Consider the following 26,114-nt stretch of genomic DNA (forward strand, 5'->3'; position numbering starts at 1 on the left):
CCATCCCTGGCAGTGTCCAAGGCCGGGTTGGACAGGGCTTGGAGCAGGCTGGGACAGTGGGAGGTGTCCCTGCCCATGGCAGGGGGTGGAACTGGATGGGCTTTAGGGTCCCTCCCAGCCTAATCCATGATTTGTGTCACGGGTGTTCCCAGAGCGTCCTGCAGAGGTTTGAGCTCCGTGCTGGATTCCCGGTTGGCAGCGGGACAGGCAGAAGCCGTTTGATCCCAGCCTGGATGTGCAAATTCCCACCTCAGAGCTGATCCACCCTTTGCAGCTGCTGCTGATTCACTCCCGAGCTCTGGGGTGGGATAGGAGGGATGAGCAGATGGGAAGGAAATTTGCAATCTGGAGTAATCGCGGCTCTTAACAGCTCCTTGCACAACTCCGAGTCCACCCCCGGGCTGGGATGAGTCCCTTCTCTGGGATGAGGCCCTTCCCATCCTCTGGAAAGGCAGGGAAGCAGCGCAGGGCTGATGTAACCAGCACTGTGGGGCCAGCACTGGCAGGAGCAGGAGCAGGAGGTGACCAAGTGCCACCTCTCCCGTGTCCAGCCATCCCATGGGACACACTGGGCAGGGAGCACGGGCTGGGGTCTGTCACAGCTCCCTGATGTCCCCCCTCAATCAGAGCAGTGTGAGCAGGTGCCACTAAAAGCCCCAAATGCAGCATATGGGGTGTGAAATATTTATATCTGTCCCTGGAATTACAGGGATGAGAGCCCTTCCAGGAGCAGGGGTTGTGCAGGATGTTTTTACTACGGATGCAGATTTTGGCTGCTGTTTTCCCTTGGTTTCACCCACTACACCATTTCCCCCTGGTGTTGCTTGTAAATCAGTGAGGAAATGAACTCCTTCTCTCCTGTGCTGCTTCTCAGCTTAGATCTGAAAGGAAAAAGCGTCCAGAAATGGTATTTTCTAAACAGTCTGTGCAGTGGTTCCTGGATATTTATCTGTGGAATATTGGGAGAATGTTAGGAGTTAATCCCCCAAAGGGAACTCTCCCTTTTGCAAAAAATGAGATTAACAAAAGTGGGGAACCAGTTTCATGATGATGACAACAATAATAATTAATAATAATGAATAATAATCTGCCATGAATAGGATTATGTGCATTGTTTGAATCACTGTAAGGGCTGCTGGGCTGGTTGTGGAGGACTCATCCCATGTGGAATTTTCTCTTCCTTTGTCTATAAACCTTCCCAAACATCTCAGTGTTGTCCTCAGGGCTTGCTCTGACCTCTCTGGATAAGGTACAAGAAGGAGGAAAAGAGGAAAGCCAGGAAATCTCTTGTCCACTGTGGAAAGGGTCACGGTGGCCATCTGAGGGGTTGGTGTTGGGAATGATCCAGGCAGCGAGGAGGATGTGTGGAAATCCAGGAAATGGGATCCTTGAGGGCTCTTTTGGTGTCCTCGAGGCCTCTGTCCAGCTGGGTGCCAGGAGGTGCTGCAGAGGGACATGGATGTGGAGGGAAGGGCTTGGGGACGTCCTGCAAAGTTCTTCATTGCCCTCTAATGGCAAATGGTGGCCTCGCCTTGGGACACACGGCAGGTGTGGGAGTAAGGGATGAAGAGACTCACAGGAAAGTTGTGAGGTTTGCACCCAAAATTTCCTCCTGAGGTGTTTGTGGAACCCTCCCTTTCCTGCTGAAGCTCCAGGAGAAGGCAGGTGCCTGGTGTTTCAGAGGCTGGTGGCCACGTGGAGCTCTTGGGATGGCTTTGGTGGGTGGGGTGCTGGGCCACCCATCTTTGCTGCCAGGGGGTTTCCCTGCCTGAGGGATCCATGCTGATGGAGAAGGGACTGAGCGAGGAGCAGGGTGTTGTGGGGGTGCTGGGCCATTTTTTGTCCCAAATTCCTCAGTGGAGCCCAGATTTCTCCTCAGGACTGTGCTAAGGGGACTGGGAACCCTTCTGGTGCCTTTGACCCTTTGACAACAGAGATGCAGGGGTTTTTGCCAATATCCAGCCAAGGATTTTCCATCACTTTGCCTGTGCTGCAGAAGCCATTTACAGCTCTGGTTTGAGAGCCTTTGCTTAAAAAACATGGTTTATTCCAGGGAATCTGCCCTCTTGGGGTAAACACAGGGTGGAAAATCCCGTGTTTTACTGAACTCGGGAGAAGCTGGACTTTGGGACACTCGTGGCTTCATTCATCTGACTGAGTCACCCTGGGAGAGGAGGCACAGGGGAGATCAGACAAGGAGGGATGGAGAGGTTGGAGATCAGGGCATGAGGAGTCCCAGGCTCAGTGATGTGGGATTGGGAAGGGCTCGGCACCCCTGGCATGGCAGGGAGCAGCAGCTGGGTGCAGCAGGGAGCTGACAGTGACCTGCTTTGGCAGGACCTTAATCCTGGGGGAGTGGATCATTCTGCCTCCTCATTAGGGCAGGGATGAGCAGCTGCTGTCACCTCGTTCCATAAGGACACTCACCAAGTGACACGTTGTCCTGCTGGTGGGAATGGCTGGATTGCTGCTGGGACAGGAGCGAGCCACCCTCTGGAGCTGTGGGAGATGGGGAATCCTGCACCGTGTTCACGATGTGTTTGTGCCTCGGGAGGGAGGAGACACTGCTCCCCGTCTCCTTGTCCCATCTAATTCAACACTGATCCCAGTCCATGGGTTTTATGCACTCCCAGCACTTCCTGTGGGATTCTGATCCCGAGTCGGGTGCTTCCCCGGCATCTGTGAATCCCAAGAATGAAACAGCTTAGCAAGGATAATGATAATAATGAGAACAACATATGGGCTAATGCAGAAAAATGCCCTGAATGTTTTTTGGGAGCCAAGGATTGTTGGAAAAGCCACAATTTCCTGGTTCCGGAATGAATACGTTTTCCAGAGTTGGGTGATCAGGAGATGTGCCGAGTTCTTTGTAGGATCACGTGGAAGAGGAAATGCAGAAGTGCAGCAGTTCCTCTCGGCTGCTGAAGCAAAGCTCCCCCAGCCTCCCTTTCTTCCTGTATCCATCGGAAAAGAAAGTGCAAATTGTGGGTGAAGGAGCCACTGGAGCGGTGTTGTGCTCCTCATCCAGGCTTTTCCCCTGAATTACGGAATCATGGAATGGGTTGGGTTAGAAAGGACTTTAAAGCCCATCCAGTGCCACCCCTGCCATGGGCAGGGGTACCTCCCACTGTCCCAGGTTATTCCAGCCTGGCCTTGGACACTGCCAGGGATCCAGGGGCATCCATGGAATAACCTGTGCCAGGCTCTTCCCACCCTCCCAGCCAGGAATTGCTCCCCAATATCCCATCCATCCCTGCCCTCTGGCACTGGGAAGCCATTCCCTGTGTCCTGTCCTTCCGTCCCTTGTCCAAAGTCCCTCTCTGAATTGAATCCCAGTGAGTTTTCCCTGTTTATTCCCCCAAAGGGAGGTGCTGGGCCCAGCTCATCTCTGGTGCCGCTGCCCTTGCATTCCCTGTGCTGTTCCATCCTGGCTTACAACACCACTCCTGAGGGATTTTCCAAGTAAAAAAGGGCCTTTATCCTTGGGAATTAAGCTCGTTTGCTTTGTAGGTGGCTGACAAAGGCAGTGTGGAGTCATTGCTGCTCCGTGCCCGTGTCCTTTCAGGCTGCAGATAATGCTGGAGCTCACAGGAGTCACGTAGTGGAGATAAAAAAGGTTTCACCAGGATTTAGGAACTTTGTTGTGTCTGAATGGCTCAATGCAGGGAAGCCACCACGTCCCAGCCGTGATGTCACCCCTCAGTATTTGCTGAGCAAAGTTTGGCCGCTCCAATCCGGATTTTAGGCTTTTTATGTGTGTGGTAAAAATCCCCGACCTCCTCGTTCGGATGGTGTCAAATCCTGAGGTTGGAAGCAGAGCTGGCCAGGGAGTGGGTGGGAATTGCCAGAAGTGGAGGGGAGGAGCTGACAGGAAAAAGCAGGGATTTTTAACCCTTTAATTATGGTTTCTAAGGCAGAGCAGTGCCTTGGGAAGTGTGGGTGTTGGGATGCTCCCAAGGAGGACCATGTCCACAGCCAATGTCCACATCCCAATGTCCACAGCCTGCAACCAGCAGCGTGCCTTCCCATCCCCTGGGAGCTCCCAGTCAGATTTTTGGGAAGGGGATGCCTGTGAGCAGACATCCAGGGTGACCCAGAGGCCTCGCTGCACAGCCCCAGCCCGGGCTCTTGCAGCTTCTTAATCAGCCTCAAATATAAAACACTCCGAGCTGGATAAAGCCAGACAGGAATCATAGCCAGGAAAGGGCAATTTTAAAGGCTAATCCCTCGTAGCTTTCCAAACCAGCAAAAAAGAAACACTTGAAGGGGCTGTAAAAATGTTTCCAGGCCTAGGAGATGTTTGCCACAAGTGGTTCTGGGTCAGTCCTTAGGGAAGAGCACTGCTGGTGTTTGCTGTTCATGGATAACATCTTGAAAATCTTTTAACCCAAATAATTCCACAGGAACGGGCAGCATCTTTTTAAATGAGGTTGCTGCAGAGATTATGACATAAATACATAATTACAGCCAGGTTTGAAGAAAACAAACAAAACCATCCAGTAGTTGCATCCCAGACTCTTGAATGTGCTCCTTGAGTCTCTTTAAACATTTCATTTTGAAGATTCCAGGCAATTAAAACTGGCAGTTGGGAAAAGCTCCCGTCACTTCAGCAGATGAGGATTGATCAGTTGGGAAGAGAAATAAATCCAAGAGAGCAGAAGAGCTTCTCTGGGGGATTGGACTGAGCACAGCTCTGTCAGCAGGAGAGAACCCCCAGAAAGGGGGGAATAAATGGGAGAGGGACCATGGAGCATTGCTGGGATGGGATACTGCTGCCAGGAGGACGTGGCAGGGGTTGGAACTGGAGGATCCTTAAGGTCTCTTCCAAACCAAACCCCTCTGGGATCATTCTCCCACCCCTGGGACACAACCACAGAAGGAGCCCCCCTTCCTGCCCCATCCCTGGCAGTGTCCAAGGCCGGGCTGGACAGGGCTTGGAGCAGCCTGGGGCAGTGGGAGGAGGGAGGAGTTAGGAGATCCTTGAGGTGCCTTCCCAGCCAAACCACTCTGGGATTCCAGGAAATCTCTGTCTGCCCCCTGGGAGCCCCTGAGGTGAGCCTGGCTCTGAGAATCCGTGTGGGAGAGCCAGGAGGAATCTGTCTGTGGTGGTGGATGTGGTGCTGGAGCAGGACAGGCCCTGCTGGTGTCACTTTGACCAGAGAAGAACCCTCAGTGAAGCAATTTGCATTTTCTGAGCTGGTTTTGAGATAAAAAAGGAAATGCCAATTCCAGAGCTGTGTGGAGGTGCATGGAAAAAGAATCCAGCTGTAAAAGAGGAAAGCCATGAGTGCTCTGTGACTTCTAGAACTCCCACCAGGGCTGGTGGAGCTCAGGGAAGAGTTTTTCCTTCATTTTTTCCTGCTGGCCATGAAGGATTACTTTTTTTTTCCAGCAAGCAGCAAGATAATAACAGGAAGAACTTGTGGTGTGCAGACAGTTCTGGTAACTGGGCAGCAGTGTCCTGTTCATTCTGGAATAACTTTGGGATAATCCAAAATTGCATCCTGACCTAATAAAGGGAGGCTTCAGATAACAGTTATAAACTGGGAAATTTCAGGAGGAGACTGGGATGAGATCTTTCCTCCAGGGAAAGGGGCAGAACAGCGTAAAGTTCTTCCAAGATACAAATAGGATCAGAACTTTTGGGAATGCTGTGAGGGGGTTTGGACACAGAACACTGCTCATGGAACAGCTCGTGTTTCACAGCAGCTTTGGTGGGATAAACTTCCAGCTGGCCACTGGGAAAGCAGGGAAAAATCAGGGAGCTCTCAGAAGACAGAGCTGGTGTTTGTCACCAAAATCTGTCATCTGGGGCTGAGGGGGGATTGGAGATCGAGTGTCCCCCTGCATGAGGTGTTGGGACCTTTAGGAATGGCTTCCCCCTGCCAGAGGGCAGGGAGGGCTGGGATACTGGGAAGGAATTCCTGGCTGTGAGGGTGGGGAGGGGCTGGCATGGGTTGTTCCATGGATGCCCCTGGATCCCTGGCAGTGTCCAAGGCCAGGCTGGACAGGGCTTGGAGCAGCCTGGGATAGTGGAAGGATTTTTCCAAGTGGTTAAAAAGGTCTCCTGGATTTTATGGTGATGGTTTCAATCCATCATGGACATGCATCCACTCCCCTGACCCTTCTCCTTCCTCTCCGTGCTCCTGCTGAGCAGAAACCCTGGAACTTCAGATGGATGTGCAACTAAAACTCAGCATTCCCACTGAAGGTTTAAGGTGCATTTTTATACTGTTGATATAAATATTGAGATCCATTTAAATGTACTTTATTTGCATGAATATAATGTATTATAAATAAACATGGTTTAATAACGTGGTGCACGTGTTTCCTGCATAAAGTAAATACAGAAAAATGGCTGATGTTCATTCCTGTCTCTTTTCCAGGAAAGATTCCAAGTGAAGAATCCTCCACACACTTACATCCAGAAGCTGAAGGGATATCTGGACCCAGCAGTGACCAGGAAGGTGAGGAGCATCCTGTTTCCTCCTGCCTGTCCCTCATTCCTCAGCCAGGATGGTCCCGGGGTCCAGGTTCCTTCCTGCCTTTGTGCAAATGCCTGGAAAAGTTTCAGGGAGAAGCAAAGAGAAAGTGGGATTTTGCTGCTTTCCAGCTTGGGAAGGAGAGCAGATGTTGGGAAGCTGAGGAGCATCTGACATGGAGCACAGCTTGTTTTAATAACCTTGGCTTCAATAAATAATCAGACAGATTGTCCCTGAGCTAGGCTCTAGGCCTGGCTTTGGCTAAACCACTGTCTGATGGCCCTTTGCTCACCCCTGGGAAGGGGTGTCCAACTCCTGAGTCATTTTCTCTGGGAGTTTGCCTGGCAGAGGCTCAGTGCACCTGAGTGCACCATCCATGGTGACCAGCTCCATCCACAGGGATCAGCTCCATCCACAGGGATCAGCTCCATCCATAGGGATCAGCTCCATCCATGGTGACCAGCTCCATCCATGGTGACCAGCTCCATCCATAGGGATCAGCTCTATCCATGGTGACCAGCTCCATCCATGGTGACCAGCTCCATCCATAGGGATCAGCTCCATCCACAGGGATCAGCTCCATCCATGGTGACCAGCTCCATCCATGGTGACCAGCTCCATCCACAGGGATCAGCTCCATCCATAGGGATCAGCTCCATCCATGGTGACCAGCTCCATCCATGGTGACCAGCTCCATCCACAGGGATCAGCTCCATCCACAGGGATCAGCTCCATCCATGGTGACCAGCTCCATCCACAGGGATCAGCTCCATCCATAGGGATCAGCTCCATCCATGGTGACCAGCTCCATCCATGGTGACCAGCTCCATCCATAGGGATCAGCTCCATCCACAGGGACCAGCTCCATCCACAGGGATCAGCTCCATCCATGGTGACCAGCTCCATCCACAGGGATCAGCTCCATCCATGGTGACCAGCTCCATCCATGGTGACCAGCTCCATCCACAGGGATCAGCTCCATCCATAGGGATCAGCTCCATCCATGGTGACCAGCTCCATCCATGGTGACCAGCTCCATCCATGGTGACCAGCTCCATCCATAGGGATCAGCTCCATCCATGGTGACCAGCTCCATCCATAGGGATCAGCTCCATCCACAGGGACCAGCTCCATCCATGGTGACCAGCTCCATCCATAGGGATCAGCTCCATCCACAGGGATCAGCTCCATCCATGGTGACCAGCTCCATCCACAGGGATCAGCTCCATCCATAGGGATCAGCTCCATCCATGGTGACCAGCTCCATCCATGGTGACCAGCTCCATCCATGGTGACAGTTCCCATCCATGGTGACCAGCTCCATCCATGGTGACCAGCTCCATCCACAGGGATCAGCTCCATCCATAGGGATCAGCTCCATCCATGGTGACCAGCTCCATCCATGGTGACCAGCTCCATCCATGGTGACCAGCTCCATCCATAGGGATCAGCTCCATCCATGGTGACCAGCTCCATCCATAGGGATCAGTTCCATCCACAGGGATCAGCTCCATCCATGGTGACAGTTCCCATCCATGGTGACCAGCTCCAGGAGCCCCTGGAACCCCCCAAAAAGGCAGCAGAGCCCAGCAGGTGCTGCCACGGGCTGGCCCTGCCTCATCCCCAGCAATCCCTGCTTTGTGGTGCCCTACGGTGCTCCCAGGTCGGTTCCCTGTGGAAAACACGGATCCTGTTGTGGCTATTCCGTGGCATGAGGAGGGTGCCCCTCGCTCCCTGTGCTCCTGCCTCGTGTCCTTGGGCAGAGTGATGCCTTGGGACAGAGCTGCTCTTACCGGGGCCTCCAACCAGGAGTAGGAAACCATTTCCTAGGAAACCTTGACGTTTCCCTGTATGGATTTTTTCCAGCCCGGTGAACGGGGTCTTTGTGTTTTTTCTCCGGAGGGTTTTGGAGATTGCTCCGTGTTTGGCTTCGCTCCGTGGGCTCACATTGGAGCCTTTCTTATCCAAGGGTCCCGTGACAAATGACAAACCCAAAGGGCCTAAAAATAACTGCACTGAGTTCCTCTCTGTTGTTGGGTCATTCCGGATCACCCGCAGCCTTTCCTCAGCCCTGGCTGACACAGGAAGATTTCCACAGGGATGGCAGAGCTCATCCCACCGGCATTCTTGCTGGGATTGAGCTGGTCTCACTGGTTTTGCTGCATGGCTCCACCTGGCCTCCAGCCCATGCCACCCTGACATGCAGGAATTCCTTCCCAATATCCCACCTGAGCCTGCCCTTACCCTTCTTCAGCCATTCAGCTCTCACCTACCTTGTTCAGGAATGAGAATATGCCAAAACAACTGCTCCAGAGGGATTTCTCCAGCTGTTTTAGCACTTCTCTGTGGGCAGGGAGAAGAGGATCCTCCAGTCCTCCTCCAGATGGGATTGAGGTGCCTCCGTTGGCTCTCTGTCACCTCGTTGCCTGAAGAAGGGGAGCTCTGCAATCCTCAAAAGAAAGTTTGATGCTAAACCAAAGCTTGGTTGATACAGAAATGTTTCTTTGTCTCCAGGCTTTTAACTTCCTTAATCGTCCTGGAAGCTCCAGGACATTCCTGGGAGCAGGAGGGATTTCTCCACATGTGTTTTTTGTTGACTGCTGGGCTGTTGTTGCAGCGTTCCTGGGGGATTTAGAGGAGTTCTCAGTTACCTCCGTGTTTTCTTTATTCCCTCTGTGCTGGGTGAGATGTTGATATTTTTTAATAGAGCCTAATTGTTATTTTTGCTGCTCATTCCGTTGCAGAAATTCAGGAGACGAGTCCAGGAGTCGACTCAGGTGCTCCGAGAACTGGAAATTTCCTTGAGGACAAACCACATCGGGTAAGAATTTCTGATGCCTCTGGTTCAGTTGGTTTTTTTTTTCAATTATTTTTTAAAAATTTATTAATTTATTAATTTCTTTTGTTATTCAATGATTTTTTAAAATTATTTATTAATTTATTTTGTAGTTCTAGTGGTGCCTGTCTCTGGGAGAACACCTCTGTGCATGTCAAGAAGTGATGCCACTCGATTGCTAATTAAAGCCTGATGGGCTTAGTTAAGGGGAGCTGGGCATCTCAGGAGGATAATTCAGCTTTAATCCTTTCCTCATGGATTCATCCACGTTTTTCTGAAGGCTGAGGGAAGGTTGGAGTCAGCTCCTGCTCAGTCAGAGCACAGGGAGTGTGGCTGTGTCCAGAATAAAAATAATGCTGCAGCTATAAATTCATATCTCACCCCCCTGCTGCTTCATAGCTTTAACGTGGGGCAGCTCGTGGAGCCTGGCTGGGAATAACATCACCAGGATTTATCCACCAAGCAGGAAATCCATCCCAAATTGCTGCAGTAGAATTGCCAGAGCTTTAGTTTTTTATCAGACATCCCTTTCCCATCCACATTCCCACCAATTTCACCTCCCTGTGGGATCAGAAGCTGGTCCAGCACTGGGACATCAGCCAGGGAGCTTTTCCAGTGTTTTTCTCCATGATCACACACTGTCTCCAGCTCAATTCCATCGATTTTTCGGGATTCTGCTGTGATTTTGAGGGAATGGGGGTGTTTTAAGCTGTGGGAGGAATTGCAGTTCCCAGTGTGGTGATGGGATCCCTCCCTCGAGCTGCACCATCCCAAAATCTCCTCCCACAGCCCTGCCAGGTTCCCTCCTTTCCCAGCACGAAGGATTCCCCACCAGAGGCTTGAGGCATCCATGGATGCTGTTGGATTCAGGATGAGCAGGAGGATCCTCGGTGCTGCACCAGGGCAATGAGAGAGGGGACAGGACCAGGGTTCATTTCTTTGGTGCCCCTGGCTGAAGGATTTCTTTCAAAACACATTTTATAAAAGGCCAGGCTGGTTGTTTTAGCAGGGAAATAATCAAAAATTTCCATCTTGAAGATCAGAATAACTCAGAGGTGATGAATTCCCACTCCACGAGCCTGGAGCTCCACTTCCCTCCCTGCATTCCCTCATTCCAGGGGCACCCAGCCACTCCCAGGGGATTTGCTGTCCCAGCTGGGGTTCAGAGGAGAGCTGAGGCTGTGCTGAGGCTCCTTTTCCCCCTGGCTTTGCCCCTCAATGGATGGATTTTCAAATTTTTCTTGGCATTTTCAAAGCCTTGGAAGATAATCGATTTTTCAGAATTATTTTGCAAAACCCAGGGGCCAGAATTCACTGTAGCAGGTGAACACCTTTTAAAAAAAGGAGGTAAAATGACTGTTAAATGCACATCCAGGATATCCATCAGAGATTCTTCTCCTGCTTTTACAGCCTGCTGGAGATCAGGATGAGAGAAAACCTGAGCCAGGCCCCGTGTTAGGAACTGACCTTCACAGTGCTGCAAAAAAACCTCATTTCAGTACATTTGGAAAGGCATCTAAAGGAATCTTTAAAGTCCTCTAAATCATTTTGAACAAGCCTTTTTTCCCCCTGAGTGAGACCCAAAGGGCTGCAGTGGCTCTGTCTCGGTTTTTTCTGGGAATTCCAGGGAGTTCTAAGGCTCTGCTGTCTGGTGTTTCTCTCACAGGTGGGTCAGGGAGTTCCTGAATGAAGAGAACAAAGGCCTGGATGTCCTGGTGGAATACCTGTCCTTTGCCCAGTATGCAGTCACGTAAGTGAGACATTCCCAGGATTCCCTGCCAGTAAATACATGGATATTAGGGAATATTCCTTCATTAAGAGGGGGTGAAGCATTGAAGAGGCTGCCCAGGGGGGCAGTGGTGGAGTCACAATCCCTGGAATTGTTCAAAAAGGAGTAGATGTGGAATTTGGGCACGTGGTTTGGTGGTTCTGGTCTTTTCCAGCCTCAATAATTCCATGATTCTGTGGGCCTGAGGGCAGAGGAAATCTTGAAGTGAGTCTGGAATTATTTCATCACAGCAGGCAAAAAAAAAAAAGCCGGAATTTAAACCTTGAGATTATTCATCTCTCTTCACATTTTTTATCTTTGGTCTCTGAGCATCTTAAGGGTGGGAAACCCATCCCACAAATGTGTGGAAAGATGCAGGATTCCTTGAGAATAGGTTTGGAATTGGTGTGTTCCTGCTGTGTTCAGAGGGATTCCCACCCCCCAGGCACTGCTCCCGAGGCTCCTGGCAGGCAGGCCTGGGGTCCTGGGCAGCAGATGTGCTGCAGCACAACTCAGGAGCAATTCCAGGGGCATTTTGGAAGTTGGGAAGACTGGAAATGGATTTTTTTCTGACATCTGGGAAGTTGAGATCAGGTTTAGATGTTTGGGTCATAAATCATAACACGGGCTCTGAAAAACCAGTGGGGAAAATCAGCTTTCAGTGGAGATCTTCAGCTGAGGCTTTGTTTTATTGTCATGGAATCATCCCAGACTGCTTTGGGTTGGGAGGGACCCTAAAGCCCATCCCTGCCATGGACAGGGAACCTTCCACTATCCCAGGTTGCTCCAAACCCCATCCAACCTGGCTGTGGACAATTCCAGGGATGGGGAATGAATCCACATTCACTCAGGATATCGTAGCAGATTTTTTTATATAAAAATGACAAAGGTTAAAGATAATTTTGGAGTAGAAACTCCAGCTGGGGAGAGCTGATAATTTATTTTTAGCAAGGCTGCCATCAGATTTACATCTGGCACTGCCCAGAAAAGAGATTTGTGGTGGGGTTGCAGGAAAATTTATGAGGGAAAATCCTATGGTTTAAAATGTTACCCACTGGAAAAAACGGTGCACAGCAAAAAGAAATGTTTGTACAGAGCCTTTGTGCCTAAATTTATACAAATGTACGCAAGGAACTCGCTGGGTTTTTCCCCTCTCACATGGGGAACATGAGTAATAACCTCGGGAGCTGGAAGGGGAAGAAGCAATTCCTGCTTGGAATAGCAGAACAACGGGCAAGGAGTCAGAAATCAGGGGATCTGGGATGATTGTGGTGATATTTGAATGTGCTGGGAGGTTTGTGGGGCCGAATTGGGAGGGAGGAAACCGAAGCGGTGCTTGCACAGCTGGTTTATGGGGATTCACTGGGGAGAGCTCCCAGAATTCCCGCTCTTTCCTTCCAGGCAGGGCTATTCATCAGCCAGTGTTGGATTTATTTTATGTTGAAGAAGCTGTTGAATCCCTGAGGGATTCAAAGCCCTGCGGATGTGGCACTTGGGGACAAGGGGCAGTGGTGGCCTTGGCAGGGCTGGGAATGGTTGGACTCCATGGTCTTGGAGGGCTTTTCCCATCTCAGTGAACCTGTGGTTCTGGGATTTCCTTCCCCCATGTGAAGCTCATCCTCTTTCCCTGGACTTTTCCATGTCCCTCCAGCACCACGTTGTCCTTAACTCTCCTTTTCCATCATTATTCCACCTGTTGAAATCACAGAATTCCAGACTGGTTTGGGTGGGAAGGGACTTTCCCAGTACTGAGGGAGCACTGGGATGATCTTGGAGACCTTGGAGAGCTTTTCCTTTGCTTTTGGCCCATTTGGCTCTGTCCAATGATTCTGTGATGCCACCAAAACCTGCGGCGGGAAGGAGAACTCCGCACGCGTCTCTCCCGCCTAACCCGGCCTTGGAATTCCTGTTTCCTTGCAGATTTGACTTTGAAAGCCTGGAGAACAGCGTGGAGAGCTCCATGGACAAGTCCAAGCCCTGGAGCCGATCCATCGAGGACCTGCACAGGGGCAGCAATTTGCCCTCTCCCGTTGGGAACAGCATCTCCCGCTCCGGCAGACACTCGACCCTCCGGTACGGCATCCTCGGGATCTGCAGTGTGGGACAGCTTTTCCCATTAGGATATCCCTCATCTTCCCTCTTTTCCCAGGAGAGGAGTGGCACTTAAGGAATTGGTGGTTTGAGGTGGAAGGAGCCTCTCAGGGCAGCAGCTGGGTAAGGGGCAGGAATCACTTCCGAGGGCAGGATGAGCTGAGGATGCGATTCCTTGTGCAGAGGAAGCCATTCCTCGTCTCCAAAATGCAGCTCAGCATTTCCATGGACCCAGCCAGTCCGGGGCTCCCATCCTGTGTCCTGTCTCTTCCAGCAGCACATTCCTTCCGTGCTGCCATGAAGGGGATGTTGGATTCTTTGGAAAGGCCACTTCCCTCCCCCAGACCTGCTGTCACTCCCACCATTCCACGCTTTACTACCAAGTCTCTCTTTCCTAATGTTCCTTTTTTTTTTTTTTAAGTTTAATTTGTGGAAAAGGCAGGATCACTTCCCAGGACTGACTGACAGTCACCTCTTCTGTTCCTTGGATGTCCTGCCCCAACCACCACCCTCACATCCCGGTACTGGGGTTGCAGCTCTGAGTGCTGGATCCTTTGGGATTTTTTTTTGCTTTTATGGAGTTTTGCTCCATAATCCTGTGAGCACAGAAGTGTCCAAAAGTGGAGCCACCTCACTTGCAGCTCTCCCTTCCAGCAGAGGTGGTTTTGCTTTGCCAGGCAGGGCCCTTGGCCCTGGGTTGTTGTTGAGTGGCTCCAAACCTTGTACCTGGAAGATTTAATTCCCAGCCCTCAGGCACTGGAGAGGAGGAGAGCTCTGGGAAAGAAATCCAGCTGTGGAGTGCAGCAGGATCACTTGGCCACTTGATTTAGGGTTTTTTTAGTGGTTTTGGTGTTCTTTGCTCCTGAGTTGCTCTGCCAGAAGTGGCAGAGCCCGAGCTGGCAGGAGGTGCCGCTTCCGCCGTTGCCTCGGGAGGAGCATTTGGGATTAGGAATGCCTAAGCCAGGAATACCTTACGTGTCTCTGACATTGTTTCTCTTCATTTCCTTCCACCCTTTTCCCCTTCTCACATCTCCCTTTATTCCTTTCGTGTCTGACTCTCCGTTTCAACGTCTCCTCCATTCCCTGTTCCCGCTCAAACGCTCTTTCCCCGTTCTCCCGTCCTTCCCGGCGCTCTCATCTCCTGTCACACACCATCAGATTGGTTTCTCTGCCCGACCACCTTGAGCTCAAACGCTGCCAGAGCTGCTTGGCAGCCACCTGCCTCTGGAGCAGCTTCCCTTTGCGCTCTGCCGATGAGGCTCCCGCCCGGAAAATCCCGTAAGTCCGAGTGCAAGGTGTCCCCTGCAGGGCATGGAGCCCCGGGGCCAGCACTGCTCCCATGCCATGGATAATCTGGTGGCCACACGGACTGGGACAGCCCCAGCCCCAGGAGAAGGGCTGCGGGCTCCAGCACGTGTGGTTATCACATTATAATCCCGAGCGTAGTTGGCTTCCGTAGAGCGGGATTTTCGTGGACAGAGGGAAGCCTGGTTGGCCTGGGAGCAAGAGCCGAGTTCTCCTTCTCATGGTGCAATAGTTGTGTTTTGTACCTAAGCTTAGAGCTTGTTGTCCTTGTCCATCTTGTTTCCTCTTTCTGTTAGAAATAGAGACTTTGCTCATCCCCAAAACTGCCACAGAAATGGGACCTGACAGAGTTTTCCAGCCAAAAGTTTCCCCTTCCTCCAGAGCCATCTCACAACTGGGGCAGCTTATCTGGATTTGGGGTTTTTGTCTTAAATCTGTGTTATAAAATCTGTATTTTTAATATTTCTTTTAAATGGGTGTTTTTTAAAATGTGTATTTCTTTAAAAAGTCTATTTTTAAAAATACGCCTTTTTAAAAAGGTGCATTTTTTTTAAAGGTGTGTTTTTAAAAGTGTCTTTTTTCAGTAGCTGGGGATTATGTGTGTTAAAAAAAGGGAAAGCTAAAGGTAGGTGAGAGATTTTTAAGAAAGGAGGGTTTTTTTTATAATTATAATTTTTAAATTGTAATTTTTATAATTAGTAAATATTGGTGAACTGAGAGAGAATCTCCTCCTCAGATCAAGGCAGGTGCTCAGTTGAGGAGGGGGTGCAGGGTGGTTTTTTTTGGGAAAAACCAGGAGGTTCTGCCCCATCTCCGGGTGATAAATGAGATTTTTGGGATGTGGGGACACCCAGGCTGTGTGGAAACTCCTGGAATGGTGGAAACTGTGCAAACAGGAGAAAGGAATCCCAGCATCCCAGACTGGTTTGGGTTGGAAAGGTTTAAACTCACCCCATTCCATGGGCAGGGACACCTCCCACTCTCCCAAGCCCCATCCAAGCTGAAAGATCTGCTCTTCCCTCCTGGAGGAAAAAGGAGAAGGCTGAGAAAACCTCCCCAGGGTAATGGAAAATTCAGGAGCTGGCCTGGGCTGGGCAGAGCTCTGTCCATCCTCCAGGACCATCCCTCTCCAATTCCAAGTCCAGCTGCCTCCCCACAGCTCTTTTTAGCAGTGCTGAACCTGCCAATTCCCCCCCTCCCTGCGTTTCCTTGGCAACTGAGAGGGGCTTTTTTTCCTGAAGAGGAGGCACAGGGATTTGGGAAACCAGCACCAAAATGAGGGCAGGAGGATGAAAAAGGGGGAAGAACCTTTGGGGATTTCGTTGCTGCTTTTTTGGGAGAAGGAGCTTTACTGAGAGCCAGCCTCTGCTGTCAGATAAATATTAATGCAGGCTTTGCAGCATTCCAGCCCATTAGAAATTCCCTTTCTTCTGAGGAAAAGACTGGCGTTTCCATGTGGATTGAAATGAGAAACTTCGATTCCTCCTTCAGAATCTGCCGAGTCCATGAGGAGAGAACGATCCAGGCAAATCTGGGAATGGGCTTTGAATGCATTCAGTAACTGGGCTTAAATGTGCCACGGTTTTGGGAGCTGCAGCCCCCGAGGTTGGGCTGTGCCAGTGACACTCGCACTGCTCAGGGGCCCGGGGAAGGCATCATTTTTGTCAGATGCTTCCTAATTCAACAGAGCATCTCTGTGAGCAGCTCCAGCAGATCACAGAAACCCCAAACTGCTGGGATGAGCCCAAACCTTCCTTTCTGAAGGAATTTTTGGCTGTCAGTTGAGACAAACCCCACAGTTCCCAACCCACCACCAGAAAAATTGCAGGGATGGAACCCCAAACCCAGCCAGCCCTGATGAATTTCAGCTTCTCAGCTCTGTGAGACCCACCCTGGGCTGCTCTCCTGGGAGCCAGAGGAGAACAGGATGTTTTTTAGAAAATCAAAAGGTAAAAATGATGGGAGAAATCAACTGGAATTTGTATTAAATTGGGGCATTCAAAGTCTGCACCACGGGACTGGGCACTTCATGGAATTCCAGAAGGGTTTGGGATCTAATTCCAACCTTCCTCCCACTGGCCCAGGCTGCTCCCAGCCCCAATGTCCAGCCTGGCCTTGGGCACTGCCAGGGATCCAGGGGCAGCCACAGCTGCTCTGGCAATTCCAGCCCAGCCCCTCCCCACCCTCATATCCAGGAATTCCCAATTCCCAATATCCCATCCATCCCTGCCCTCTGGCACTGGGAAGCCATTCCCTGTGTCCTGTCCCTCCATGCCTTGTCCCCAGTCCCTCTCCAGCTCTCCTGGAGCCCCTTTAGGCCCTGCAAGGGGCTCGGAGCTCTCCCTGTGTCCTTCCCTTCTCCAGGTGAACATTCCCAGCTCTCCCAACCTGGCTCCAGAGCTAAGGAGCTCCAGAGCATCTCCATGGCCCTAAAATATAAAAAATTATGGAATTATTCTTGAACAGAAACGTTTTTCTGTCAGATCTGGGTGAGAAAAAGAACCTCAAACTGTGTATTCCCCCCCAGGGCTGGCCCTGGCTTTCCTGGTTGTTGAGCAGTTGAAGTCCTGCTCTTCCCCTCATCCCAAAAGTCTGGATGAGCTCCCTCCCCACAGCTGCCACCTCCTTTGGGACTGGCAGGAGGAACTCATCCTCTCTGCAGGAGCTTGCCCAGGCTCAGCTGCTCAGTTCCTGCTCTTCTGCAGGGGAAAGGTTTTGCAGTTCCCCTTGCAAGGAGGGGCCGGGGAAATGAAAGAGGAACCATCTGCCTTGAATTAGCAGGATAAATATCCTGGGCTGACATCATCTGGGACCTGCAGCAGACAGGAAATCAAACCCAACGAGTCCTCCAGCTGCTGGGCCAAGTTTTTGGGAACCAGGAATGAGGGAGAAGCAGGAGGAGCTCATCCACCCGTTCCCTGGCTCACAACGGGAGGTGTGGGAGCTGCCACCGGCCTGCCCCGCCTTGGGGGAGGGAACAAAAACATCAGAGAGCCTTGGAATGGCTGCAGACACAAGGAAAAGCATCCTGAGCCTGAATTCCAGCAGCTGAGCTGTTGTTCAGGAGTTCCTGTACAAAAATCCTGGTTAATTCTTGGCTCTGGTGGCTGTGGGAAGGAATTGTGTCTGCTGAGGGGATGGGGTGGGAATCCAGGGCAGAATTCCCTCTGCCTGGAGGGGCTGGCTCAGCACAGGAGCTCTCCAGGGCATGTTCCATGTCCAGGTCTCACCTGGATTGTCCCCTGGCACAAGGGGAAGCTCTTGGGTGGTGCCAAGCAGTGGGACAAGAGGAAGGGGCAGGAACTGATCCCAGGAAATTCCACCTGGACAGGAGGCAGAACTTTGTCCCTGTGCAGTGCTCGAGCCCTGAACAGATCCCAGAGTGGAGTCTCCCTCCCTGGGATATTCCAGACCCACCTGGACACAGCCCTGTGCTCTGGGATGGCCCTGCTGGGCAGGGAGGTGGCACCAGTGACCCCCTGTGGGCCCAACATCCCATCCATCCCTGCCATTCCCTGGGTCCTGTCCCTCCAGGCCTTGCCCCCAGTCCCTCTCCAGCTCTCCTGGAGCCCCTTCAGGCCCTGCAAGGGGCTCTGAGCTCTGCCTGGAGCCTTCTCCTCTCCAGGTGAACATTCCCAGCTCTCCCAGCCTGGCTCCAGGTGCCTGGAAAGTCACCCAGGTAGGGAGAGGTTTAGGAGGGATCATCTCGGCTTGGCAAGGCTCCGTCCAAGTGGCTGGATCCAAGCTGAACTTCCAGGCAGATCAGACCCAGTATTGGACATGTTGGAGTACCCTTGCTCCCCAGTTCTGTTTCTCCAGGCACCTGGAAATCCCCAAATCTGGATTTATGGTCATTTTTCTTGTTTAAGGAGACTTTCCCCCCTTTCTTAGAGCCAACAGAACTGGTGGATGCTTCACTTCTGAAGTTTAGGGATGTGGCTCACTGGGCACTGAGTGAGGGGATTGTTTTTCTTCCAACAGTGGCACCATAAAGATCTCATTAATGGGGTTTAAAATGTAGGGAAAAGAATTCTGCAGCCCATCAGAATTTAAATCTGAGCTAAAGCAGTATAGGAACCATCTCTTCCTAGTTCAGATTCCCAGTTTGAGGTCGCTCTGCTCCTGCTGTGACTGGGGAAGGGACATTTGGGACAGGAACGAGCCTTGGGCTCGCTGTGGGCACAGAGCTGATCCAAGTGGAAGCAGGAGGGATGTGGGACCGTCCTGGCACCCCCATTCCCACCAGGAGCATCCCAAATACGCAGGTGCAGAGCTTGGGGCCAGAGCAGCCTCCTCCTGTGCTGCTCCCAAAATTCTGCTCTGATGCTCCAACCCCTCTGTGCTGATCCCAAACTGGGTCACGCTTCCCGAAATCCTGCAGTGCCCTGAGCTGATGGATTAATTCATATTTATGGATGGATAAAAACCCCTCCTTTGACTGAATCCTGCTTTGAATTTGGGGATTCTTTCATCTCGGCACGGCTGAGAAGGGAAGGCCCAGGGGAGGGGTTGTGGAAAGCTGGGAATTGTGGGCTCTCCGTGGGCAGGGGGGGCACAGGGAGCACCCAGCCCTGGTGTGGGACCTTGTTCCTCTTGGTTTGTGCATTTGAAGAGGGAATTTGCAGGGATGAGCCAGGGAGTCACACAAACCAGTGTGGTGTTCCCTGTTCCTGCTTTTATCATGGATTTAAACAGAAGGAATATCCAGGGATGAGCCAGGGAGTCACAACAACTGGTGTAGTGTTCCCTGTTCCTGCTTTTATCATGGATTTGAAGAGGGAATTTGCAGGGATGAGCCAGGGAGTCACACAAACCGGTGTGGTATTCCCTGTCCTTGTTTTATTGTGGATTAAACCAAGGGAATATCCAGGGATGAGCCAGGAAGTCACAACAAACCAGTGTGACATTCCCTGTCCCTGTTTTCTTGGGAATATTCCCTGCCACCTGTGCTGGCAGGAAGGGCTCAGCTGCAGCTCCTGCTGGAGCCAAACTCTGGATTTTTATCCTTGCCATCCCAGCACCTTTTCCTCCTTTATTCCCACAAATATTTTCTGCCTGTCCTCTGGAAAACTCCTGCATTCTCACCCAGCGGAGGGATATTCCTCTTCCTTTCTTTCCACTCCCTACAAATCATCCTGGGATTGATGAGAAATGGGGTTTGTTTGTTTTTTTTTGCAGGTACAACACCTTGCCAAGCCGAAGAACCCTGAAAAATTCCCGACTAGTGAGTAAGAAGGATGATGTCCACGTGTGCATCATGTGCTTACGGGCCATAATGAACTACCAGGTAATTCCCTTGGGGAGCAGGGAATTGTTGGGGTGGTGGGAAGGGGGGAGGGAAGGTAAAAGGGGGGGTTTTAAAGATAAAATTGATGGAAATACTGAAATTCTCATAAAACGGGAAAGAATGGGAAACGATCCTGTGATTTAGGGATTTAGGGAAGGGCAGTAAGGGCCTGGGAATGTTGGGCCAGCTCCTGTTCATTAGACATACAGCTGATTAGGTTATAATTAGTCAGGAGTTTAGTGCTAACACTCCAAAGTAGGAGATGATGGAAAATCCAAGTTTTCCCTTGGATGTGCTTATGGCAAAGCACTTGGGATAACTGGAAACCAGTCCGCTGGACCAAGCTTATCTTATTTTCCTGAGTTTTTTCTTTCTCCAGTGGGATGCTGGGATCATGCAGCATGCCCTGGGAGCGTCAGGAATTTGGGATTTTCGGCTAAACCCAAGGAAATCTGTGGTGAACACCTTGACTGGGAGTTGGGAGGGGTTTGTGGGAGCTCTGGGAAGGATGCAAGGAGCAATCCAGTAACCAGGGGAGCAGATTCCAGAGGAATTCCGTTTGGTTTGTGGGGAGCAAAGGCAGCAGTGCTCGTGCAGGGCCTGCAGGAGAGTCAGGTGTGGCAGCTGGACTGCAAATTCCCATTTAGACAAGAAATGAAGGACAATTAAACAGGGATTGGAGGAGAAAGGAATGAGCAGAGGGTTGGGAATGGTGTAGAGCAGCTCTTGGGCTGTTTTTGTTGCTGAAATGGCCAAGCCCAGCACTTCCAACAATGCCAATGGGCGGGAATTGTAAAACCATGGAATACCCAGTTGGAAGTTGTTAGGTACGGCGGAGAATGGAATATTCCAGTGGTAAATTCCACGAGGTTTTGTTCAGCTTAAAGCATCAGGAGAAGCTGCCACAGGATCTGGTCAGGGGGCTGGGCTTGGCTGGATTTGGGGAGCATTCGTTGGGGTCAGACTGAGCGGGATTCTCCCTTCTCTTCCCAGTACGGATTCAACATGGTCATGTCCCACCCTCACGCCGTCAATGAGATTGCACTAAGCCTGAACAACAAGAACCCCAGGTAGGCTCCTCTGCCTTGTAGGGCTGAACAAGCAGGTGAGTAAAGAGGGCTTGGAAAGGGCTTCCAGAGGGGCATTTGTGGCAAAATCAGCCTTTGCTCTGGATCAGATGGAATGTGTGGAACGGTGTGGATAAACGAGCAGTGGGTGTCTAATTCCGGTGCTTTCAGAAGCTGCTGATTCTCCAGCTTCCATAACGGCTTCAGACTGAAGGAGGGTGGGTTTAGATGGGATATTGGGCAGGAATTCCTGGCTGGGAGGGAGGTGAGGCCCTGGCACAGGTGCCCAGAGCAGCTGTGGCTGCCCCTGGATCCCTGGCAGTGCCCAAGGCCAGGTTGGATGGGGCTTGGAGCAGCCTGGGACAGTGGGAGGTGTCCCTGCCCATGGCAGGGGTGGCACTGGATCATCTTTAAGCTCCTTCCCACCCAAATCATTCTGGGATTCAGCTGGAATTTGGCTGCTGGAGCCCTCCAGCTCTGTTGCAGTGCAAGGAAACCCCACTGGCAATGAGCAGCTTGATGTGGGATTTTCCTGAAGAGAGGGAAAATCTTCATTATGAAATGTTCTCCAAGATCCTGAGCTTGGAATTTCTCTGGGAGAGGGTTTCACTCCTGTGCTGGGTGAGGTTGCAGCCACGGCATGATGCTGTAATTGCTCAGTGGAACTGCTGGTGATTCCATGTCCCTTCCTCTCCCACACATCCCTGTGATCCCACCTCCAGCAGAGCCTGGAGTTCTGAGCCTTGGCAGGTCTAACAAACCCAAACCCGACACAGAGATGTTTCCAAGGAAAGGGGAAACAGGGGGATGAGGTGGTAACCAGCACCGGGTGTGTGTCTGCACAGCCTGGGCTGGGGCTGGGCACAGGAGCAGGAATCTTGTCCTGAGGGAAGCAGATTCTTCCTTCCTTTCTTTTATTCAGCCCCAAGTCAGCAAGCTAAGGAGAAATGGGAAGTTTGTTGTTTTTATCATTTTTTATTAAATCATTTTTAATCTTTTTTATCATTTTCCAGTGCCTGCAAATCAGGGGAGAACCCAAATTTTCACTGTTGGAAGACGTGGCTTATTTCAATAACAAACCTGCTTTAAAATGTGGCTAAAATAATCTGAGGACTGAGTTGAATGTTAGCTCTGCTCAAACCCCAAACTGTGTTTGCTTTAGCCCCACGGGAGCTGTTGGGATCCCCGAGGTTTGGGTGCTCAGGGTTGGCTGGGATGTGCCATGGGGAAGCAGCAGCTCCAGGGAATTCTGCAGAGCTGAGCCCATCCTGGGGACTGGGGGGGCTGATCCCATTCCCACTGCAGAGGGACTGGGCAGGGGGTGGAGGAGGACTGCAGGGACTCCATCTCCTCGGGTTATTCCCAAACACGTCCCACAGGCACAGCTGGAGCTGCCCTTTCCCTGTGCTCATCCCAGAGGTGTGGGCAGCGCTGGAGACTCCAATCCCAGGGATCTCCATGCCCTCCCCACACACATCCCACTCAGAGGGGACATTGCAGCAAATCCCCATGAGAGCTCTTTGATCCCGAAACACCTTGGAAGTTTTTGTGGCAGGAGAGAAAAAGAAAAACCTAAACAAACCCTCGAGGAGGCAGAATTGAACATTCCATTTAAAATTTCCTAGGGAAGGGACCATTTTTTCTGGTTTCCAAAGATAACCTTGACCCTTTGAGAGCCACAAGGTATTTCTTGTTCTGTAACATCTGGTTTGAGTCGCTGCTTGAGCATGGGACTAATTTTTTTCTGTGTGTGCATGGTTTGCCTCTGCTCAGAGCTCAGCTGCCCAGAAAGTCTTTTGTTTTCCAGGAATCCTGGAAGAAAACACTGTGGATTATTTCCATGAGGGTTACACTGAGTTTGCTGCATGTTTTTCCCTCAGTGATCTCGTTTTCTCTCTGTTTTCACTGCTGAAAATCAGCTCCGATTCCTGATTTTTAAGGAGAAGGACGTGCTCCAGCATCCTGTGTTCCTGCAGTGAATTGTGGGGGGGGGGGGGGGGGGGGTATAAATACAGATTATCACGGAGAATAATTCAGATTTGGGTCAGGAAAACTGCAGATTGGAATTAGAAGCACTTCCATTAAAAACTGGGCTCCAAGGAACGTGGTGGGGGGTGCCAAGCTGCTCCTCCAGGTGCGTGCAGGGAATTCCCTGGGAGCAGCAGCTCTCAAACACTGCCCTGCCTTTGCCAGAGCTCTGCCAGTGCCTTTTTGCTTGAGTTTCCAACTCGGGATTTCAATCCCTGCATGGTTTGAGAAGCTTTAAGACGGGGGGAAAACTGCACGATCCTGGGAGAGGCGAAATTCCCCGGATCAGCACTGCACACCTTGCAGGGATATTCATTCCAAGGGGTTAAAAACACACGGGGTGAGGCTGCAGCTCCCACCTTGTCCCTCAGGTGGGGAGCAGCTGGATCAGGTGCTGTCCCTGAGTGTCTCCCTTTGTTTTCCCCACAGGACAAAGGCCCTGGTCCTGGAACTCCTGGCGGCCGTTTGCCTCGTCCGAGGGGGCCACGAAATCATTTTGTCTGCCTTTGATAACTTCAAGGAGGTTTGTGGAGCTGCTTTATCAGATTTGGGTGTCCCTACTTCTCTTATGATTGATTGGAGCCTCCTCATCCAGCTAAATTCCCTCCAGGAAGGGTTTTCCAGAAGCTGTAGGTTTTCCTTGGAGCACTTTGGTGTCCATTCCATCGTTCTCCTGTTTGTGTTAAAGAGCTGTAATTCCAACCATTCCAGCACCTCTTGTTCCCAGCACTTCCCACTGCAGGCTGGATTGGGATATCACAGCCTTCCCCCCTTGCCAGTGAGCTCCCTGAGCAGCATTCCCAGCCCTTTGTCCTGGTTTCCATGGATTTGTGAGAGGCAGCTCTGCAGATTTATCCGAGTTGCCTGATCTTGGTGTTGCAGGATGAGCAGAATTCCAAGGGAGGATGGGAGGGAAGAGGGAGCTGTGGGACAGCTTTGGGATGCTCCAGAGGTCCCAGGTGCTGGGAGCTGGTGCTCCATTGAAATTCCAACACTCTGAGAGCACTGTGGGATCCAAACTGGGATCTGAATGGGACAGAGAGGCAGAAATAATCCTGGCTCTGTGCAGGGAACACTTCCCAACATTGGCTCTCATCCAGTAAAGCTGTTGTGGTGTTTTATACAAAAATATTCCAGAATAATTGGATTTGGGAGGGGAGGGTGTGCTCGTGGCATCTCTGGGTAGGAAATCACTTGGAATTTGGAAATAAACCCAGGACTGAGGAGCTTTGGAAATAAACCTAGGACTGAGGAACTTTTCTGAAGGTGATCCATAACTTTGAAGAATCCAATGTGTTTTGCTCCAAGGCAAGGAGAAATGCCAGAAAAATAAACTGGAATTCAGCTAATCCAGACAACTTTTGGGAAGGTCGTTATCTGGTGGTTGTTCCAGGGTCTGAACTTCCCTGGGAAGGGAAGAGCTGGTGTTGGAACCAGGGGTGGGAGAGGAGCAGGATCCAGCCCACCAGGATTCCCTCTGTTTTAACATCACTCCCACTGATTCCATGGAATCAGAATCCTGGCCTGGTTTGGGTGGGAAGGGACCTTAAATCCCTTTTATTCCACCCCTGCCATGGGCAGGGACACCTTCCACTATCCCAGATTGCTCCAAGCCCCATCACTTCCAGGGTTGCTCGGAGCAACCTGGGATAGAGGAATGTGTGGAATTAGAGGATTTTTAAAGGCCCTCCCAATCCAAACCGTTCTGGGAATGATCCTGGAGCATGCAGCCAGCCAGGAGAGCGGGACCAACGCGAGGGTTGAGCTTTGTTCCTGGGAGGTCTGGCTGGGAATTGCATGTCCATTGCCAGGTGGGTATGGATCCAGTCCTCCCTAAACCCCTCCTAACAGATCCTCCTGCTTCCCCATGGGGTTGTGGTGCAGTTTGGAATAGATCCGGGGTGGATTTCCTTCGTTAGCACCCGGAGAAGGCCCCTCCGTGGGTGGTTTTCCATAAAAACACTTTTGTTTTCTGGAATGATGTGGGCTCAGTGCAACTTCCAAAGGTTTTGTTCCCAGCCTAAGCAAGAGACAGGGTTTTTCCAGCTCTTTAATCCTGGTTCTTCCCCACAGTAATGCTCCTAGAGGAAAGCTCTGCCTCCCCTCATCCCAGCCGTGCTTCCCAGTGACAGCCCTTGGAAATGTATCCCAGTGGAAACGGCTGCATCTGGTTTGCTGTGGTGGGACTGGATCCCAGCATTCCCAGCAGGATCCGGGCCAACCTTCAGGCTGGAGGCTTCATCTCCAGTTTCCCTCTCCTGAATCTTCCAGGATAAATTACAGCATTCCATGGAAGTCCCTTTGCTGTCTCCTGGAGCTCCTGAGTTCCAGCCCTGCCTCATCTGAGGGCAGTGGGAATATCCCTGAGCAGCCACAGGTGGATGTTGCTTTTCCCCTTCCTCAGGTGCTGGATCCCAGGATTGCTGATCCTGGGATTGGCCCTGCTCTGATTGGGTTGCTCCTGATTTCATGACTCCGCCCTAAATGGCTGCTGGGTGTTTATGGCAGCTGTTCCCAGCCATGGGAATGGTTTATACCAGATTTCCCAGGAATCCTGGCTTTGCTGCAGAGGGATCAGAGCTCTGTTCTTCCGTTTGGTTCCACAATCCGTGATTTTGTTTAAATCTGCTCCATGTTTTCTGAAGTGGGTGCAAGAGAGACCATGGAATCCTGGAATGGTTTGGGTGGGAAGGGGCCTTAAAGCCCATCCCACCCCTGCCATGGACAGGGACACTCCCACTATCACAGGCTGCTCCAAGCCCCTTCCAACCTGGACACTTCCAAGGATGGAGGGGTCCAAAACCTCTCTGTGCAGCCTCCTCCCTGGAATGTTCCCTGAAATTTCCCTCCTTTCCCACATTTACCAGCCCAGGTTGCTCCAAGCACCTTTCCTAGGGCAGGAAGGGATGGTGTGGGATATAACACAGAGCACCTGGGGAGCCTTTGGAGAGGATTCCATGGGATTGCTTTGGGCAGGACTCGGATCAGCCTCAGCTGAGACCATTGGGCTGCTGCTGCCTTTGATCCCTGCAAGGGATCCCAGATCCCTGGCCCTCCATTTTCCTTGGAGCTGCCCTGACCCTGAGCAGTGTGTGTGGTGTTTGATCTCCCAGTGAGGCATTCCTGGTGCTGCAGAGAGGCTTCCCAAGGATTATTCCTGAAGAAAAGCCTGGGATTAGTTGTGAGGATTTACAGCCTGAAGGGCATCTCCAAACCCTTCCCATGTCCCAGGGATCCCATCCCTGCCAAG

General features: G+C 51.3%; 1 protein-coding gene across 7 annotated transcripts in view; it reads left to right on the forward strand.

The window, feature by feature from the left end:
* Positions 1-26,114, forward strand: part of FMNL2 (formin like 2) — a 110,977-nt gene that overhangs the window by 63,869 nt on the left and 20,994 nt on the right. For 6 of the 7 annotated variants that reach the window (XR_011152065.1, XM_069021348.1, XM_069021345.1 and 3 more), the window contains exons 3-9: positions 6,387-6,467; positions 9,227-9,303; positions 10,985-11,068; positions 13,007-13,159; positions 19,661-19,769; positions 20,763-20,839; positions 23,294-23,387. Coding sequence is in view for 6 of the 7 variants with exons in the window: in XM_069021348.1 (XP_068877449.1) it covers positions 6,387-6,467; positions 9,227-9,303; positions 10,985-11,068; positions 13,007-13,159; positions 19,661-19,769; positions 20,763-20,839; positions 23,294-23,387 (675 nt within the window). In the remaining variant the exon portion in view is untranslated. Of the gene's footprint in view, positions 1-6,386; positions 6,468-9,226; positions 9,304-10,984; positions 11,069-13,006; positions 13,160-17,499; positions 17,555-19,660; positions 19,770-20,762; positions 20,840-23,293; positions 23,388-26,114 lie in introns of those variants that run through there. The other variant, XM_069021349.1, reaches the window with a different exon arrangement.

This window comes from Aphelocoma coerulescens, chromosome 7 (genome assembly GCF_041296385.1).
Source record: "Aphelocoma coerulescens isolate FSJ_1873_10779 chromosome 7, UR_Acoe_1.0, whole genome shotgun sequence".
Lineage (NCBI taxonomy): Eukaryota > Metazoa > Chordata > Aves > Passeriformes > Corvidae > Aphelocoma > Aphelocoma coerulescens.